The sequence below is a fragment of the Sinocyclocheilus rhinocerous genome, unplaced genomic scaffold (genome assembly GCF_001515625.1).
Source record: "Sinocyclocheilus rhinocerous isolate Xijiao unplaced genomic scaffold, SAMN03320098_v1.1 scaffold5893, whole genome shotgun sequence".
Classification (NCBI taxonomy): Eukaryota; Metazoa; Chordata; class Actinopteri; order Cypriniformes; family Cyprinidae; genus Sinocyclocheilus; species Sinocyclocheilus rhinocerous.
In genome coordinates this window covers 19527-36859 of record NW_015647492.1, presented here as the reverse complement: position 1 = coordinate 36859, position 17333 = coordinate 19527, and the positions used below count along the sequence as shown (strand labels likewise).

Genomic DNA, 17333 nt, shown 5'->3' with positions numbered 1-17333 from the left:
CCCCTAGAGGACGCAGTTCGAAGTTCCCATGAAAGGGAACTAACTCTTTTTTTTTTGTAAAACATTTAAGAAAAATTTGAATATAAATTTGGATATTTTATCTTAATTTTACAGTTTTTGTTTGGCAGCTGCTTCTGCCAGTCATTTATTTATTTTTTTTTACCATTATTTCCATTAATAGTAAATGTTTGGCACTCTGTGCTGCCATGTATTTTTTTTTTTTCTTTCTTTCTTTTTTTTTTTTTTTAACAGTGCACCAACGTTCGGCATGGAGAAAGGGAGAAGAGAAAAAAGTATAAGATTTTAAAAAATCATTGCACAACAGCAAAGTAGATATGCACTGCATATAGGGGGTTAATTGAACTAATTATTCATAGGTAATTTGGAACCAACATACCCAGATTAAACAAGATTCAGATTAATCAACTGAGAGGGTATATGTGATGGTATTTTAAATTTGCTTTCAATTAAGTAATGAATAAAGAAAGAACAAATTTAAACAACACAAATATTTGCTCTATAGAAGCTAGAAGAAACACATCTTGCTATTTAAATTCTCAAATTAGATCCTTAGAGCTGTCACCACCAATCTCTATTCTTTTAAAAGTCTAAACCAGGAGTTCTCAATTCTGATCCTCAAAGTCTTTCCTGCAGAGTTTAACTCTAACCTTAATCAAATATACCTGAACAGGCTAATCAGGAGCTTCAGAATTACTAGAAAGTTGCAGGCAAGTGAGTTTGATCAGGTTTGGAGTTAAACTCTGCAGTAAGAGTTGCGAACCCCTCTTCTTAACAATTCTAAACTCACAATAAAAGTTGGCATTGATTGTCATTTTATGCAAGACATCAATATAGTCCCCAAACCTTCCCAAGCACACACAGAAACACAATAATGGTGATTATGTAAAGAATGAAGAAGGTCACATCTATGATTCTTGCCACTCTGGTCCAGCACAGAGATGTCTTCTCTCGTTGGTTGTGTTGAGTTGCAGCCCGGCACTCAGAGAGGATCTGCTTTAGAAGGTCAAGGATACAAGATTGGTCTTCAGTCTGATCTCTAACTGAATCTGGAGGGCTCTGCAGGTCTCTGACACCGTCTATGAGAAGAAATACAAAACTTGGTTCCTGACAAATGCTATATTTCTTGTGTTTTGTGTAATCTTATATACAGTTCCTTGATAGGCAATCTTTGCTGAGACTATTATAGAAAAAACAACTGAATTTCATCTGTGACTTTTAAAGGGGTGGATTCTGGAATCCATTGCAGCTTTAATATATATCCTTTCAAATGGTTTATTAAGTTGTTAATTAATATTATTCTTTGAAATATTAAATGATTGAAGGACTTCCCTATGTGACACTTGAATAGTATAGAATTACATGTCTTCAAGGGTTAGGTTGATGTGAATTCCTTGGTTTGAGAAAAGCACCCAACAATTTAAAACATACATTTACTCTTCTGACTTACTATGTGTTCCTTCTACATTTTGTAAAGAGGATAACTATAAATAATGTCAAAATAATACTAATACATGCAAGGATTGTAAAAAAATAAATTGACCATTGTGCTGTTTGAAGCAGATGTCATAACAAATGTCAGTAGACTGGGAAGACTTAACAAGCGGTTCATTCATAAATTTATATGACCTTACATTCATGCCGTGGAAATACAGACGAAATACAGAAGACAACAAGCACAGCGCTGAAAAGAAGTGGAGCTACATATGGTCTATTTAGCCATTTAGTTCAATGTAAATTAATACATTAACTAACATTTACTAACTTGTACTTAAGGTAGTTGTTATTCATGCATGAATCCATTTGACTCCAGTAATTGTTTAGGGTAGCACTTGACATCTAAGAATCCAAATATATTCCTCATAATCAAATGCAGTGCCGATTCTTACCATCTTGGGCAGTAACAGCAGATGTAGTTTCCACTGATGCAACTGATCTCCTCTCAGCTCCTCTAACCATCAGAAAATTGACAAGGATGGTCTCCAGAATGCTGATACCAATGAGACTGAAAATCACACTGCAGTACACCCCTGTGAAGACAGCAGACTATGACTGCAGCAGATTTGCTGCACTAAAATGCCCTTGAAACAACTTCTCTATGATGTATTCTAATGTGTCAGTGCATATATTCTGAATTGTCTTGTTTGTGTTTATGGCCCATAGACACAGATTAGAAAGTAAAATATTGATGCGTGTCAGTGTACTCAGAGACGAGAGACATCTGGATCCAAATGCAGTTAAATTTAAGAAGAAAAAAAAAGCAGAAATTCAGGATGCAAGGAACAAGAAATAAGAGCACAAGCACAACATCAATTAAACTCAACACCAGACTAAAAACACAGGAAGTATTATGGCTTACACATGAACTAATTAAACAAACAAGACACTGGTGATAACAATCAAGAAATAAGGGGATCACAGGAAACAAGAACTGAGCCAAATACAAACTAAGAGTCCTCATAATACAAGCACAGCAAATAATACATAACAATTGAAGTGGATTCATGTGCCATGTTCTATTAACCCTTTTTGACACACAAGTTTAAAATATTCTAAATAAGACCCCTGCATAGGTTTTTTGATTGCAACCATTATTTTATAATATCCCATGGCAGCACATCAAGTTCAATTGTATGTGTAGAACACATGCATTGTCTTAGGCCAGGGGTGTCAATTTAATTTTAAATTAAAGGCGAGATTTGACTAAACATCCTTTTTGTCACAGTCCGTTCAGAGACTGTTATTTTGATTTCAGTTTCTTTTCATTGTTCTTCTTTTCTCATTTCCGGTGTTTAGTTCCTGTTTCCTTGGTTGCCTGTGCCTTATTAATTCCTCATTTAGTCTGTGTATTTATAGCCCGCAGTTTCAGTTGTTATTACGTTGGTTGGTCTTCCAAGTGTTTCCAGTATTTTTTTTATTTTTTTAAATATTATTTTATTTTTATTTATATTTATTTATTTGACTATTAAAATAATGCTTGCAATTATATCCATGCCTCAACTCTTCTTGACAACACCCAATCGTCATAAGAATGGACCTACCATCAATCTACCAGGAGTGTAAATCCTCCTCCTCACCTGGGGGGATCGTTCAATCGAGGGCCATACACATGATCCTTAAGATCAAGCACATGTGGTATGCTACCCAGATAAGTCCCCAAGGGTGTAAAATACTTGAGTCAAGTACAAATCCCCCAAAATAATACTTAAATACAGTAATCAAGTAAAATTACTCGATTACTGTACTTAAGTATTATTTTAGGGGATTTGTACTTTACTCAAGTACAATTTGAACTGAGTGGGGTTTGGGGGGTTATCTGATATTACTGATATTTTCTGATATTACTAGAGTTCCTACCCACCCTAGTGCCCACCCTGGAATTTCTTCCTCCTCCACTGGTCATTGTTCTATCCAGTTCCCTGGCTCATCCTCCTGCTCTGCTGACTCTCCTTAGCCCCCCAACTCCACCAGCATGACCTCTGTCTCCAGGCCAGCCAATTCCACCATAGTCTTCAGAGATAGAGCCTAGGCGTTCCAACCCTCTGGCTCCGCCTTGGCCCTCCAACCCCTCGGCTCCAATGTTATCCTTTTTCCAACCTGCTCCACTTTGATCTTCCTCCGCTGGCTCTGCAGGGGTATCTTCCTCTGCCAACTCATCCATTGTCATCTCCTACACAGGCTCCCTGTGGTCTTCATTGCCCTAGTGTGGGAATCTACTCCACTTCTGTGGCCCAGGTAGTTACGTCGCTTGCACTAGTGCACCCAAATAAATTTATATTGGCTCATTTTGAGTGGGAGTGACTGTCAAACATGCCCAAAAGTCAGTTTTGACTGGGCAAACGGTTCAGTCCGATTTTGTGAACTGGTTCATCCAGTCCACTAAAAGAGCCAGTTCAAAAGAAAGATTTGGTCACGAATCGACATCACTCTGGACAGATTGCCTGAGGCTATGGATTACATGTAATAATGTTGTAAATAATGTTCCATTTTTTTGCAGAGATTGATTGTTTCACTTCCTAAGACCTCAATATATCGTTGGGAGCTGTGGGTATTAATTTTGTGTTGCCTGATATTCTTTTTTGTCTCTCGTAGTGATGGTAGCCATTGTCTTGCATTGTATGAATCAACATGGACCACAGTTTCAGCTAAAAATCTTCCTAATTGTTCTACTGAAGACAAAAAAGTCACCTACATTTTGGATGGCCTGAGGGTGAGTAAATTAACAGCAAATTTAAATTTTTGGATGAACTGTCCCTTTAAAACAGGGATCTTCAAATCTGGCTCACTAGCTCCAACCCTGATCAAACTCACCTACCTGTGATTTTCTAATGATCTTGAAGACACTGATTAGCATTCTCAGGTGTGTTTGGTTAGGGTTAGAGCTAAAATCTGCAGGAAAGTGGATCTCGTGAGCCAGATTTGAGGATCCCTGCTTTAAGGAACTGAAGGTGTATCTGTTGTGTCCACTAGAGGGTGGAAAAGCGCTGTTTATGAAAAAGAAAGACTGTTCTGTGATCACAATGCATGTCTGATTGAGCTATGCGCGTTTGGTTCTGCCTAGTTCTGTGTGTGTGTTAGAGAGTTACAGAGGAATAGTAAACAGAGAGTTGTTCACCGCATTTCTGGCCTGGTTGTTTATTCGACACCACATTTTGGCGATAAGGATGGTTGATTTTTCTCTACCACCGCCACCGCCCTTCCTCGCTCTTCCAGGCGAACCTCCTATTCCAGGGGTGGCGAACGTCGGTCCTGGAGAGCCGCAGCCCTGCAGAGTTTTGCTTCAACCCTAATCAAACACACCTGAACAAGCTAATCAAGTCCTGAATGGTTACTAGGAAGCTACAGGCAGGTGAGTTTTTATTAGGGTTGGAGCTGAACTCTGCAGGACTGCGGCTCTCCAGGACCAGAGTTCGCCACCCCTGTCCTATTCTGTGGCCCCGTTGGCTGCAATCTTTTGAGACATATCTCATCGCAGCCGGCCTCACAGAGGTGAGTGCCTGCCATCATCCACAATGTCTCCACCTGCCATCATCCACAATGTAACTTCAGGTCTTGTGCCATTCAGATCATGCACTGTCACCCTGAATGATGTGAGTGTTCCACTGCTTTTGGATACAGGGGCCAGTGTATCTCTGCTCAATGCAAGCACTTACAGTCAATTCTTCAGCGTGTTTCCCCTAGCCACGCCCTCTACAGCCCTGTGCGGTTACGGCGATTCCAAAATTGAGCTGCTGGGTTCACTTAAATTGACTGTGCGCTATGGTGCAAAGACATTGCCCTCATTCATCTTCCAAGTGGCCCGCAAAGGAGCAAATTTGATGGGACTGGACTTGTTCACCGCGCTGGGGTTCGCCCTAGTGGACATGGAGTGGGCTGCTATCCTGGCTGTGACCGCAATATGGCAGCAACAGCGGCCAACGCTGTTTAATGGGCTGGGCTGCCTCACCTCATTTATGCACCAGCCTCTCATTGACCATACTGTCAGTCCTGTCATTCAGCCTCTACGCCGTATTCCCCTGGCCCTGCGTGAAGGGGTGTCAATGGAACTACAGCGCCTGCGGCAAGGAGGCATCATTGAGCAGGTGGATGCGTCGTCCTGGGTCTCAAACCTGGTGGTGGCCACTAAAAAATCTCGTGCTCTGCGCATCTGCGTGGACTTGAGGCAAGTCAATAAGGCAGTTATTCCAGATAAGTAAGCTGTGAGTTCCCGCTACCAACGACGGAGGAACTCACAGCTCAATTCTATGGTTCCACAGTTTTTTCTAAGCTGGACCTAAGAGAAGGCTATCTGCAGGTGCCCCTTCATGCTGACAGCAGAAATCTGACGACTGTTGTGACACATGAGGGAGTATTTCGTTATACTAGGATGCCTTTCGACCTTAGCTCCGCCCCTTCCTGTTTCCAAAAGGTTATGACCTCTGTGCTAGCAGGGATACCAGGTGTTGTCATCTACCTTGACGACATTGTCGTGCATGGGCCCACAACACAGACTCATAATGAGCACCTCAACAGGGTTTTTGATGCACTCAGCAAGCACAGGCTAACTTAAAATGGTGAAAAATGTATTTTTGCTGTACCTGTCATCGAGTTTGTGGGGTTCAAGTTGTCAGCACAGGACATTTCCCCACTCCAGTCTAATGTTGATGCCATTCAGTCCATCCCTGAACCGACTTCACCTGCCCAGGTGGCTTCCTTTCTAGGGATGACGGGCTACTACTTAAAGTTTCTGCCTCAGTATTCAGCCACTACTGCCCCGCTGCGGCAATTACTCCGGAAGGATGAGCCCTGGGTGTGGACGCAGGCATGTACGGAGGCTGTGCGCACTCTCAAGGCCCAACTCCCTTCACCTCCCATACTTTCACACTTCAGCACCTCCTGTAAAACCATGGTCACCTGCGATGCATCCGCCACAGCCATCGGAGCCATATTGTCACAGGTACAGAAGGGTGTAGAAAGGCCCATAGCCTTTGCCTCTAGGGCCCTTAACCCAACAGAGCAATGGTATTCAGTGGGTGAACGGGAAGCGCTGGCATGTCTATGGGCATGCGAAAGATGGCACCTGTACTTGTATGGCCGCCATTTCACTCTGAGGACGAATCATCATGCCTTAGTGGCACTGCTGGCGATGTCAGGAACAGGGCACAGACCACTGAGACTACACCGCTGGTATGACCGGCTCCGTCAGTATAACTACAGCCTTCAGTTCACACCGGGCCGTGAAAACGTGGTGGCTGACCTTTTGTCTCGCTCTGTCCCAGCTCCGGAAATAACAGAAGACATTAGCCCTGAAACAGACATCATCCAGCTGCTACACACACCTCTGCAGTGTGTGGTATCACTACAGGAGCTTAAAACTGCATCAAAGCAGGACTCTATCTTCTCTCTGCTCCGCACTTATATCCGAGAAGGCTGGCCCCTACATGTCTCAGAAGAGCTAAAGCCATTTGCCTGCATCAAAGATGAACTATCTTGCTGGAATGACACATGTGTGGCACGTGGGCTTTGCACTGTGGTCCCGGGGCCCCTTCGCGCGCGTGTGCTCGAAATGGCGCACGAGGGGCACCTGGGAATAGTGAAGCTCAAACAGCGTTGCCAGGATAGAGTCTGGTGGCCGGGCATAGACAGAGAAATCAAACTTTTAGTTAAAGACTGTCCAGCCTGTCTTGTTAGTGGAAAAACAGGCAACCCACCTCCCCCGCCCCTTCGAACCCTGGCCTGGTCTACTCGTCCTTGGCAGCACCTTCAGATGGATATCTGCAGTGAATTTCACGGGGTTCCCCACAACCAGCGATACTTGGTGGTAGCATATGATTTGCACTCCAAATGGCCAGAACTAATCACGACCGGCTCAGTCACCACTCAAGTCATCGTGAACTTTCTGGACTCGCTGTTCTCCCGTTGGGGCCTTCCACAAACTGTTACAATGGATAACGGCCCTCAGTTCGTCTCTGTGGACTTCTCCTCTTACCTGGAGAACAAGGGTATCCATCCACACTCTTTACCACCCCCAGGCCAATGGGGGAGTGGAACGTTTCCACCAGTCTTTGAAAAATGGCCTTAGGGCACACCTGGCACAAGCGTGCTCTTTCAACCAAGCCATTCGTCTGACTTTGCTACACTACCGGGCCTCACAGCATAGCACCACTGGGGTCTCCCCAACCTTCCTAATGTTGGGCAGGGAACTCATTTTGCCACTGGACAGACTCCGCCCTCTAAATCCAAGGGACCTCCCCCCTGGGGTTAAAACTCACGTCACTCGCCAGCAGCGCCGGATGAAACGGAGATTTGACAGACTCAGACGTGCCAAAGAACCAGATATCGCAGTTCAGGATTGGGTGAGAGTGCGCAGACCACACAGGAGGAATAAACTGGCCTCGTTCTGGTCTACCCCCTTGTTGGTTACTCGTCAGATAGGCAGGGCATCTTATCTCCTGGAGGATTGTTCTCGATGGCACGCTAGTCGTCTTTGTAAAGTAGCTGCACCTACCCCAGTCTGCCCACAAAGCAGTGGAAATGTCTGATTGAGCTATGCACGTTTGGTTCTGCCTAGTTCTGTGTGTGTGTTAGAGAGTTACAGAGGAATAGTAAACAGAGAGTTGTTCACCGCATTTCTGGCCTGGTTGTTTATTCTACACCACAGTATCTTAAGCTTCTTCATTTTATGGATGCACAGTAACCACTGCTTCTGATCCAGTATTACTTATTTTACTTCTGTCAGCTCGCATTAAATGTTAAATTTGTTCAACTTATTGTTATTCATTATTGTAATTTAACTATTATTAGATTTCTATATTCAGCTTTTTTTTTAGGTTTAATGCATACTATGCATACTTCCTATGATGTGTTGTTAACTCATTTGAGCTTCAAATTAAATTATAGGATTTCATTTTTAACAAATGAAGCCATGATGATCATGTTCAAGTTAGACTCACCAATCAGTGGGATTTTATCAGCTGTAGAGGGCAGTGTGTCATTAAGAATCAGCAGCATCACAGAAATAGACAGGAGTAAAGTCACTTTAAAGCTCAGTTTGTCTGCTTTATTTGCATCTATGAAGAAGGAGGTCACATCCAGCACGAGGAAGAAAAATATTGGTAGCATGAAATTGATGAGATAAAGTAGAGGTCTCCTCTTGATGGTAATCTGTCACGTAAAAACAGAAACTGTCTGATTTTTCCCCCCTAATGTCAACACAATATTATTGCAAAGTTTACAATTTAATTGTCAAGTGTAAATTCTATGTTAATCAGTGGGTGGTACTCAAGAGGAGATACTTCGTTCCCACACCAGGAGAATACAGAGGTTGAAAGGGAGACCATCATTATTCTAAAAGTTCATTCCAAACAGATTTTGTCAAATGCTCTAAAAGTATTTGTCATGTTCAATTCTTTCTTTCAACCTATGTGTGCCCCCTAGTGTAGTGTCTAAACACTACCCACTGATTAACAAAATGTACATGTTGAGTTTGAAAAAGAAAAAGGAAATTGTAAAAAAAAGACAGAAGGAAAAAATACATTCTTATTGTGCTGTGCATGTTATACAAACCAGAATATTTAAATTAAAGCAATATGTTGAATAAAAACTGTAAGTGTATTATTTGAGTAATGTGTTGGATAATGGCAATAATAATAATACATTTTTAAATGTTTTTATACTCTTGACCTTTAAGGGTCCAAATGCTTTTTATTTTTTCATTTAATCATTTATGTATTTCGGCACATATTTTGCTAGTTGGTTTGATCATTTTTATTTATTTTTACTGTATATTTATTGTTTCACACGCCATAACCTGTGCTCTGTACCTGATATATCAGCTGATTCTTGACCCCCCATATGAAAGTGGCATTATAGTTAATCATATTTATACTGAGGAGTTCCCACTCTCCCTGGGCCTGAAAAGTCTGCTTCGACGCGAGAGTTAACCATACGGAACCATACAATGTGTATATTGTAAGCTCCTTAACTGTGGGAACAGACATTACAGTTAAAGTAAGCATGCTATTGATTATTATGTATGTGTTTGTCAACACTGAATTATGGATTTCATATGTACCTGAATGCGCTGAAGACTGAAGCGTTAGATTGCAGCTTTGGATGTCGAAGGGAAACCTGTACAGGTCCATCTTACAGGCTGTGGTCAGAGTTAAAACGTCAGATGAGACTGTATAGCCATAACTGATCAAGTGCACATATGGAAACTCCTTTGTTCCAGACTCTGTCTTGATGCTAAATGGACAAAACATAAAGTACCGATGACTGGAGACAATGGGTATTCAAATCAGAGATGCAAGAATAAAAATTAAGATTTTTGTGTTTGTAAAAATTATGATTCATTTTGTTGTAGTTATGCCCTAGCGCATATAGTGCCCAGGTAAGGGTATAAAAGACAGTGGTGTGAATAAACCTGGTAGTATCTCACAAATGCATGAGCAGAAGCCAAACTTGCAGCAGCACAGTCCTGCAATGAGACTCCTCTAAACAGAGCATCGAGTAGAGTCAAGTCAAGTCACTTTTTTTCCCTATAAAATTCAGATTATGTCAAAGCAGCTTCACAGAGATAAACTGGAAAAATAGCAGGATCAATTATGGAAACTCCACTCCGCAGGGTCATGTTGCACCCAGCCCTACTGGTCCACCAGCCGCCCTGGCGTTTTCTCCTATCCGGCTTGTGGGTCTCTTTGGTGGATGTTGTTGATGCTGATGAACAATGATGAGGTGGATGACGAGGTGGTATCTTGCTAGGGTTGATTACAGGACACTCCTTGGTTTTCACCCCACATGACTTGCAGTCCTCGACGAACCATAAGACATCGCTGCAGATCGTGGGCCACCAGGCAACTTCCAGGATCTGCAGGAGGGTCTTTAGCCGCCCATGATGTTTCTCTGCTGTCCACTGGTGGAAGTGCTGTACCGTCTGCTGGACCACGGTCTTAGGAACGATGAGCTGGACCTTGTTGTTGGCGTTCCCCTTCTGGATTCGCCGATACAGCAAGCCCTGGTGTTCCCGCACTTCGATCCGGTTGGTCGGTGGAGTGGAGGGGAAGATGGAAAGTTTCTGGAGAGTGTCGTCATCACCCAGCGCGCAGCTGAGATGCTCTCTGGAGAAGGGAAGGATGGAGAAGATGATGTCGAAGTCTGGCCCCATTGGAGTGGTGGTGCAGAATTCTCCATCAGTTGCACTGTTGATAGTCTGTGAAGTGGTTGAGGCACTGGGATTGTTGGCCAGAGGAAAGCCAGGGGTTGACGTGGGAGGCACTGGGCTGGTCGTCGCAGTGGGAGGGGAGATGGCAGCTTCTGGATGGGTCTGGATGACCTGCTGCTGATAAGGCTGAATGTTACATATGGTGGCCCATACGGGGAATGTGAAACAATTTTAAATGCTGTTTTGAGAGGAGTGTTTTAAGATGACGACAAACCAAGTTAATGCTGCTTCTTTTAATACATCTGCTGGTTTTAATGATGAACAGGTTTTACATCACTGTGAGTGTGTACAGCTACATGCTGATGTGGTTGCTCTTAAAAATCCTGTTTTGAAATTGGAGAAGCATTTTAAAGACTGTTGAAAGTAATCTTAACCGTGAAGTGTATTTTAGAGAGGCTGTAGCTTTAAAATTTGGTAAAATGGAGGAATCTATCAAGGATGCCATGGAGAGAGAGAGAGAGACACGAGAGAGAGGTCATCGAGTGTTTTAAGAGGAGAGGCAAGAAGTGGGCAAAACAGCTGGAGCAGTCAAAGTTTGACACTGTCACATAAGAGACCACTCTATTTATTACAATTATTTTATGTATAATAGAGTTTTAACTGGTTTACATGTTTTCTTAGTCCATTTTATTCCTCTTAACATTTTTAGAGTGTATGTCTTTAAGAAATGCATGGTCTGCCTGTCATGTGAGCAATCACATGACAGGAAACAGGAAATAGGTAGTATAAAGGCGGCAGCATGGCCGTTTCTCAAACGGAAGGCTGCATCCTCTGGAGGTTGCATTTGTAGGCTGCATACGTCATAAAGAAGATCTTATTTTAGAATATTAAAGGGGTCATATGATGCGATTTAAATTTTAAAATAATGTGTTTTTTGAACCTTAAACCGCATAAACACATTTCATTACACCAAATACACCAAATACTGTTCTTTTTAGCAGCATCATATGACCCCTTTAACAGTTATAAATTTGACCATTATTCTTAGTTAAGTGTAAATTGTTGTAATATGCTTATGACTCGCGAATGTAATGCTCGGTTAACTGAAATAAAACAGGCTTGATGACGTATGCAGCCTGAAAATGCGCTCCAGTACTTTGGATTATCACTTCCATGGACATAATCTGACCCCATTTTAACAATTGTAACATCTTCTGATAAGGCTGAACGTTACAAACTATGGAGACAATTCAGATTCTGCTGTAAAGCAGTTCTAAAAAACAATAGTGTCATTTGTCGTTATTCAGATCGAGTCATTTCAGTTTTGATTCAGTTAAATTCAATACCATTGTCGATGTAAGATGCGATTCATCAGTATAGCAGTTGTTTTCTCATCAAATCAAGGCCAAATCAAGTCTCATTAAATCAGTGCAGTCTGTAGAGTGTGCTCTGATGCCTTCTGGAGGCTGCACTCACATTCACATGTTAATAGGTACGTTTACATGCACACTTTTTGCTTCCATCGGAATGAATCCATTCTGATTGCAGAATCCGAACGTAGTGTTTACATGAACGCTAAATAAAGTGATCGGGTTGATATGCGCGTTTATATGTCACAAGCTTCTGATTGGATTTAATATTTTGACATGCGCACACTGCATGAAAATACAGTTTCCCGCTGTTGTCGCATACTGTTTTAAAAAGCACACGTGATATTTATCTACTTGGGGTCCTAATTAGGCGACGACCAGCACACTGTTGTGCAGTGCTGCTTACTTTATAAAGCAGTAAAAGTGCCCCTTCCTGCACCCAACACCAGTCATCTGTTGATGAGTCTTAAACAAGGAGTGGTGGGATGTTGTCCTGCTCCACTTCACAGACGCTGAGTGAAAGGGGAGTTTTATAATGAAGGGACACTAATTTATGACACTTTATTCACCAGGAAGAACAGCTCGTTCCGCTCGACATATGTCATTACGTTATTTTTACTCTGATAGTGCTTCTAGTCCAATTAAAATTGGATTAGTAGGGTCCATGTAAACGCAGCTACTGATAGAGCTTCCACAAGCCAATGAGAGCAGTTGACTGGGAATGGGATTCCCTGTGTGCCAGAGGCCCAGGAAATGCAGAGCTGGTCCATGTAAACCCACAGAACACAGGACATTAAGCATCTGATCCTCCAGAGGTGGATGAAAAGAATTACCTCAGTAATTCTCAATAAGAGCTTTTGTAGACATCTGCCAGAAATAAAGTCAAATTGGTTAGTAGTAAGTAGGGGTGTAACGATACATCGATACGATGTCTGACAATACGATGCATCGATGCCACATGTAAAATATCCATATCTGTAAATGGGCACCTTTATTTTGGCACGGTCCACATTTTCACATAACGTCCGTCTATGCATTACCGCCAACACGTGCATTCTCGTTCAACTCGCATATCAGGACTCGATATAAGGACTGCCCGAAGGCGCAAGGTGAGCATAAAAGACGCTCGGGATTGTTTGCGGAAGTCGAGCGCTGTGCGAGACGTTTTCTGCGCACACATCTAAAGCGCTCGCACGCACACAGACAGCCGCGTCTAGACCGCGCGAATACTAAATTGAGCACTCTTCCGCTTTTTTGTGCATGGATGAATCCATACAGAAAAAAATACATAAAAATGCGCGTTTTGGCGAATATCCTAGTAAACACAGTCGGTTAGGCATATGTCTTAACGTAAACAGTTGAGAAAGAAAAGGCATGTGTATCAGGAGGCCTATATTAAAGGGGTCATATGATGAGATTTAAATTTTTCCTTTCTCTTAGGAGTGTTACAAGCTCTTGGTGCATAAAGAAGATCTGTAAAGTTGCAAAGACTAAAGTCTCAAATCCAAAGAGATATTCTTTATAAAAGTTAAGAGTCAGCCACGCCTACCTAAAACGGCTCGTTTTAACACGCCCCAACATACCTACGTCGCTCTGTGGGAAGATTTGCATAACGCCGCCCAAATCTTCACGCAAAGAAAGGCATAACATTTATTCTCGCTGTAGTATTGTTGTGCCGCCGCCGCCATGTCGTGAAGGCGCTGTGTGTTTCGTTGTGAAAGAAATTTCAGATAAATGTTCATGTTATATATTTTGGTTGCATTTGTGAGTTAATAAAAATGTAGATGGTTGTTTAAAACAGATATATAATATCATAATATCGACATATCAATCGATATACTCCTGTATCGAATCGAATCGTAATCGTATCGTATAATTTTTTGAGGTATCGGCAAATATCATATCGCTGGGTATGAGAATCGATATCGTATCGTATCGTGACGAAACATCCGATTTACACCCCTAGTAGTAAGTAGGGCTGTCAAAATGTTTTTTTTTATTTCAAATATTTGTCGAATTTAAAATAAAAATCCACATTTCACACTCTCCCAAAACGCCGGATCCGTCTGGACGAAACGCCTATACGATACAAAATGTATGCGTATACAGCTAAACGCGATTCCGTTTGGCCTTCGACTGTGGCTGTAAGTCACTTGTAGTTGTGTTTCTCTTTTTTTCTGTTCTTGTTCAGTGATTCTGTTTATTAACAGCTGGTGCTCAATCAGCACTTAATTAATCACTTAATTACTGTATCTCATTAACTGAAACATTGCTTCAGTGTTACTTTAACGCTCTGAGTGGACTTATTTAAAAACTTAAAAACTTGTTAACCTAACACTGCGGAATTTGCTGTGTATTAGTCATAATATTATAGGGACCATGTATAAATGGCCCTAGCATTCTTCATATTGGCAATAACAAATAAGCGGAGCTCACTGGGTTTAAGATTCTGGGTTTAAGTATCTGTGAAACGGTGACAGATTTTCTTTTTCATATCAAGACATCATATGCCTAATTAAAAAAAACAAAAAAAAAAACAGCTAAGACACTCTCATGCTCATAATGAAAGAAAAAATATAAAATAATGTAATGTAATGTAAAATATATAAAAGTTCTGACATGTGTTTTTTATACCTTTCTACTATACCAATGTCTGGAGTCCAAAACATTTCTTTTGGGACTGCTAATGTCTCCATTCCACAAAACTCCTCTTCATCCCACGCCATATTCCTATTTGACCAAGCCTGGAAAGTGATGAATATAAAGTTTAAAGTAATTCTGAGATGCTTGTTATTTTGTTGAGTTAAACCAAAAAAAAAAAGTTTTAAAAACACTTACAGTCATCATTTTGACCTGTGTCGAGAAGCTCTGTGCTTTTTCATTCTATAGATAAAAAGAAGCGTTGATTGATAAAACTACATCTGCTTGAAATCCCAAAATGATCTAAATGAGAATGTAAATCATGCAGGACTCATACCACTTCTATGATGGAGGTCACATACATGTCCACATAAACACAGGTCACAGGGCCCCAGGACAAAGGCCGCATGTGGGTCATCTGAACACCATTCTTGTCCAAGCCAAGTTGTTGAAAAAGTGCCTCATAAGCCACAGTATAATCTGTATGATTACAGTTTTCAGCCGCAGAGACCCCTACTGTGCAGATGAGACTTTCTGTTACATACCAGAATATATTCCCCAATCAGGCCATACTTTAAATACCATGTGCATAAAATGTAAGACAAATGTATTGGCATGTTACAAACAAGACTGAAAAAACTGACTGAACAAATGAAGACATTATACATATTTTAGGGGGGTGTTTACATGAAACTGTTTTGAAACTAAAAATTTAAAATAGAAAACGTTTTATGCATTTTGGCCGTTCATTTACACAACAACGGCATTTTGGGGCCCTGAAAATGCAAGCTGTTGAAAACAAGTTTCAAAGTGCAAATTTATGAAAATGAATATAGTGTCCGTGTAAACTACAAAAAAGCAGATTTGAGAATGGTGACATTATGTGCATGCATATTACTTATTCAATCTATAGGTGCGCAGGTGTGTAGTGTTTCTTTATAAAGTAACATCGCCACCTACTGGCCTGTAATGCATAATACAGGGTTTTTAATAATTTTCGTGGATCAGTGTGAACGGGGATCGCTTCTGACGCCATTGTCGTTTGTATGCAAAACTTTTTAAAAACGCAAAGGAAAAACATTTCTGTTTTTACATCATTGTCATGTATCATGCATCATAAATGTACCCTAGATCTAGACACACAACCCAAATACTGTGGATAATGCCTATGAATGCTTCACTGTAGAACGTTAAATGCTGTAAATAATAGACTACTCCAATAAAACATCTCCAGATATAATGATTCTAAACGCTTCATCATTTAGATCTTCTAAAATAGGTCTACTCAAAGAGCATTTTAGTTGTACTCAAGTTCAGGATTTATCACTCAGCAAGTCTTATTTATTTATTTATTTATTAATCGAGAAGCAAGATGAACTCATATAATTGACATGATTTTAAAGATGAATTGTAGCATTATTAAAATGAGACCTATAGTGTATATTAATAAACAAACAAACAAACAAACAAAGATACCAATATGAAAGCTGATACAATGTTTTAGAGCAGAGCATACTATATTTACAATACTAATTACTTGTTTTTTTTGGGGTGATTATTAATTTCTTAATTAACTAATGAATTTCATAATTATAAAATTATTAGATTTTTCAAGCCTTGAAATATATATTTTTTTAATCATGAGGAATTCCATGATATTTCCAGGTTGTCTTTGACCGTGGAAACTTATAAACAAATTTCTCAACATTAAAATAACATAATCTATTTCCATTCAGTTTCCTCAAGGTCTAATATGCAACAGAGAAAATCAATATTAAATAGAAAATTATAATTTAACATAGAGTTTAACGTAAAGTTTAAAATAATAATTTTTCTGTCAAGCCAAGCGGTGAAAAAGGGGCTCTTTTAACAATAAATCACCATCGAATATGGTGTTTATGATGATTTCACGGTGTTTAAAATAAGGATGGCTTTTTGACAGCGCTAAATCCATCCTAAACGCCATCAAATACTGCATTTTGGATGTAAATGTGATTCATTCCAACCCTTTGGGCTAGCCGTACATTTCAAACATGATGACATTGACAACTTTATTACACCACTGAGGCAGTTCATGAGAATGTCGGGCTTTATCTTGGCATTGTGCAAAATATTTGCAGCGTCAAAACAGAGTTCATATTAGATAATTGTTTTACAATTTTTATTATATAGCTTACCTTAGAAAGCAAAAATACAGAGGTCCGGACCTTGGTGACGTCAATGGTGGGTAAGGCCATGAATGTGTTATTAAGGGAATAAAAGGAATCATGTGCTAATTAAGTTGTTAAGGCTTTTGATATTATTTGTATTAATATTTGTATATATTTTGTGTCATTAATGTAAAATGCTAAATCAACTATTTAAAATTGTTAACTGAGAAGAATCCCAGTAAAATAGATTCCATTTGTTTCCGTGACTTATAAACCTACATATGTATATTTACATATTTAATTTCCCATATTTTAATTGAAGATATGTAATAGTCTAATAGCAACACCATGAGAACTGTCCTCACAATTTTCAGACACGTGGCCCTCAAAAGCAAACATACGTTCACCTGACACCTTTCTGTGGTATAACCAATGTTTTTAATGAACTTTAAATTCATAAGATCATAAAAAATATGATAAAAACTAAATATGAAAACTACAGTATGTTACAAT

At 40.3% G+C, this 17333-nt stretch overlaps 1 protein-coding gene across 1 annotated transcript; it reads right to left on the bottom strand.

Moving 5' to 3' along the window:
- Positions 1-864: 864 nt before the first annotated feature.
- Positions 865-15706, bottom strand: LOC107709296 (5-hydroxytryptamine receptor 3A-like; the record flags this gene model as incomplete). Its single annotated transcript, XM_016513762.1, has 9 exons — positions 15631-15706; positions 15008-15204; positions 14869-14913; positions 14665-14774; positions 9572-9744; positions 9321-9481; positions 8451-8661; positions 1908-2048; positions 865-1097 (listed from the first exon to the last, which is right to left on the bottom strand). Coding segments are annotated over exons 1-9 (1347 nt in total), but the record flags the coding sequence as incomplete, so codon positions are not given.
- Positions 15707-17333: the final 1627 nt, after the last annotated feature.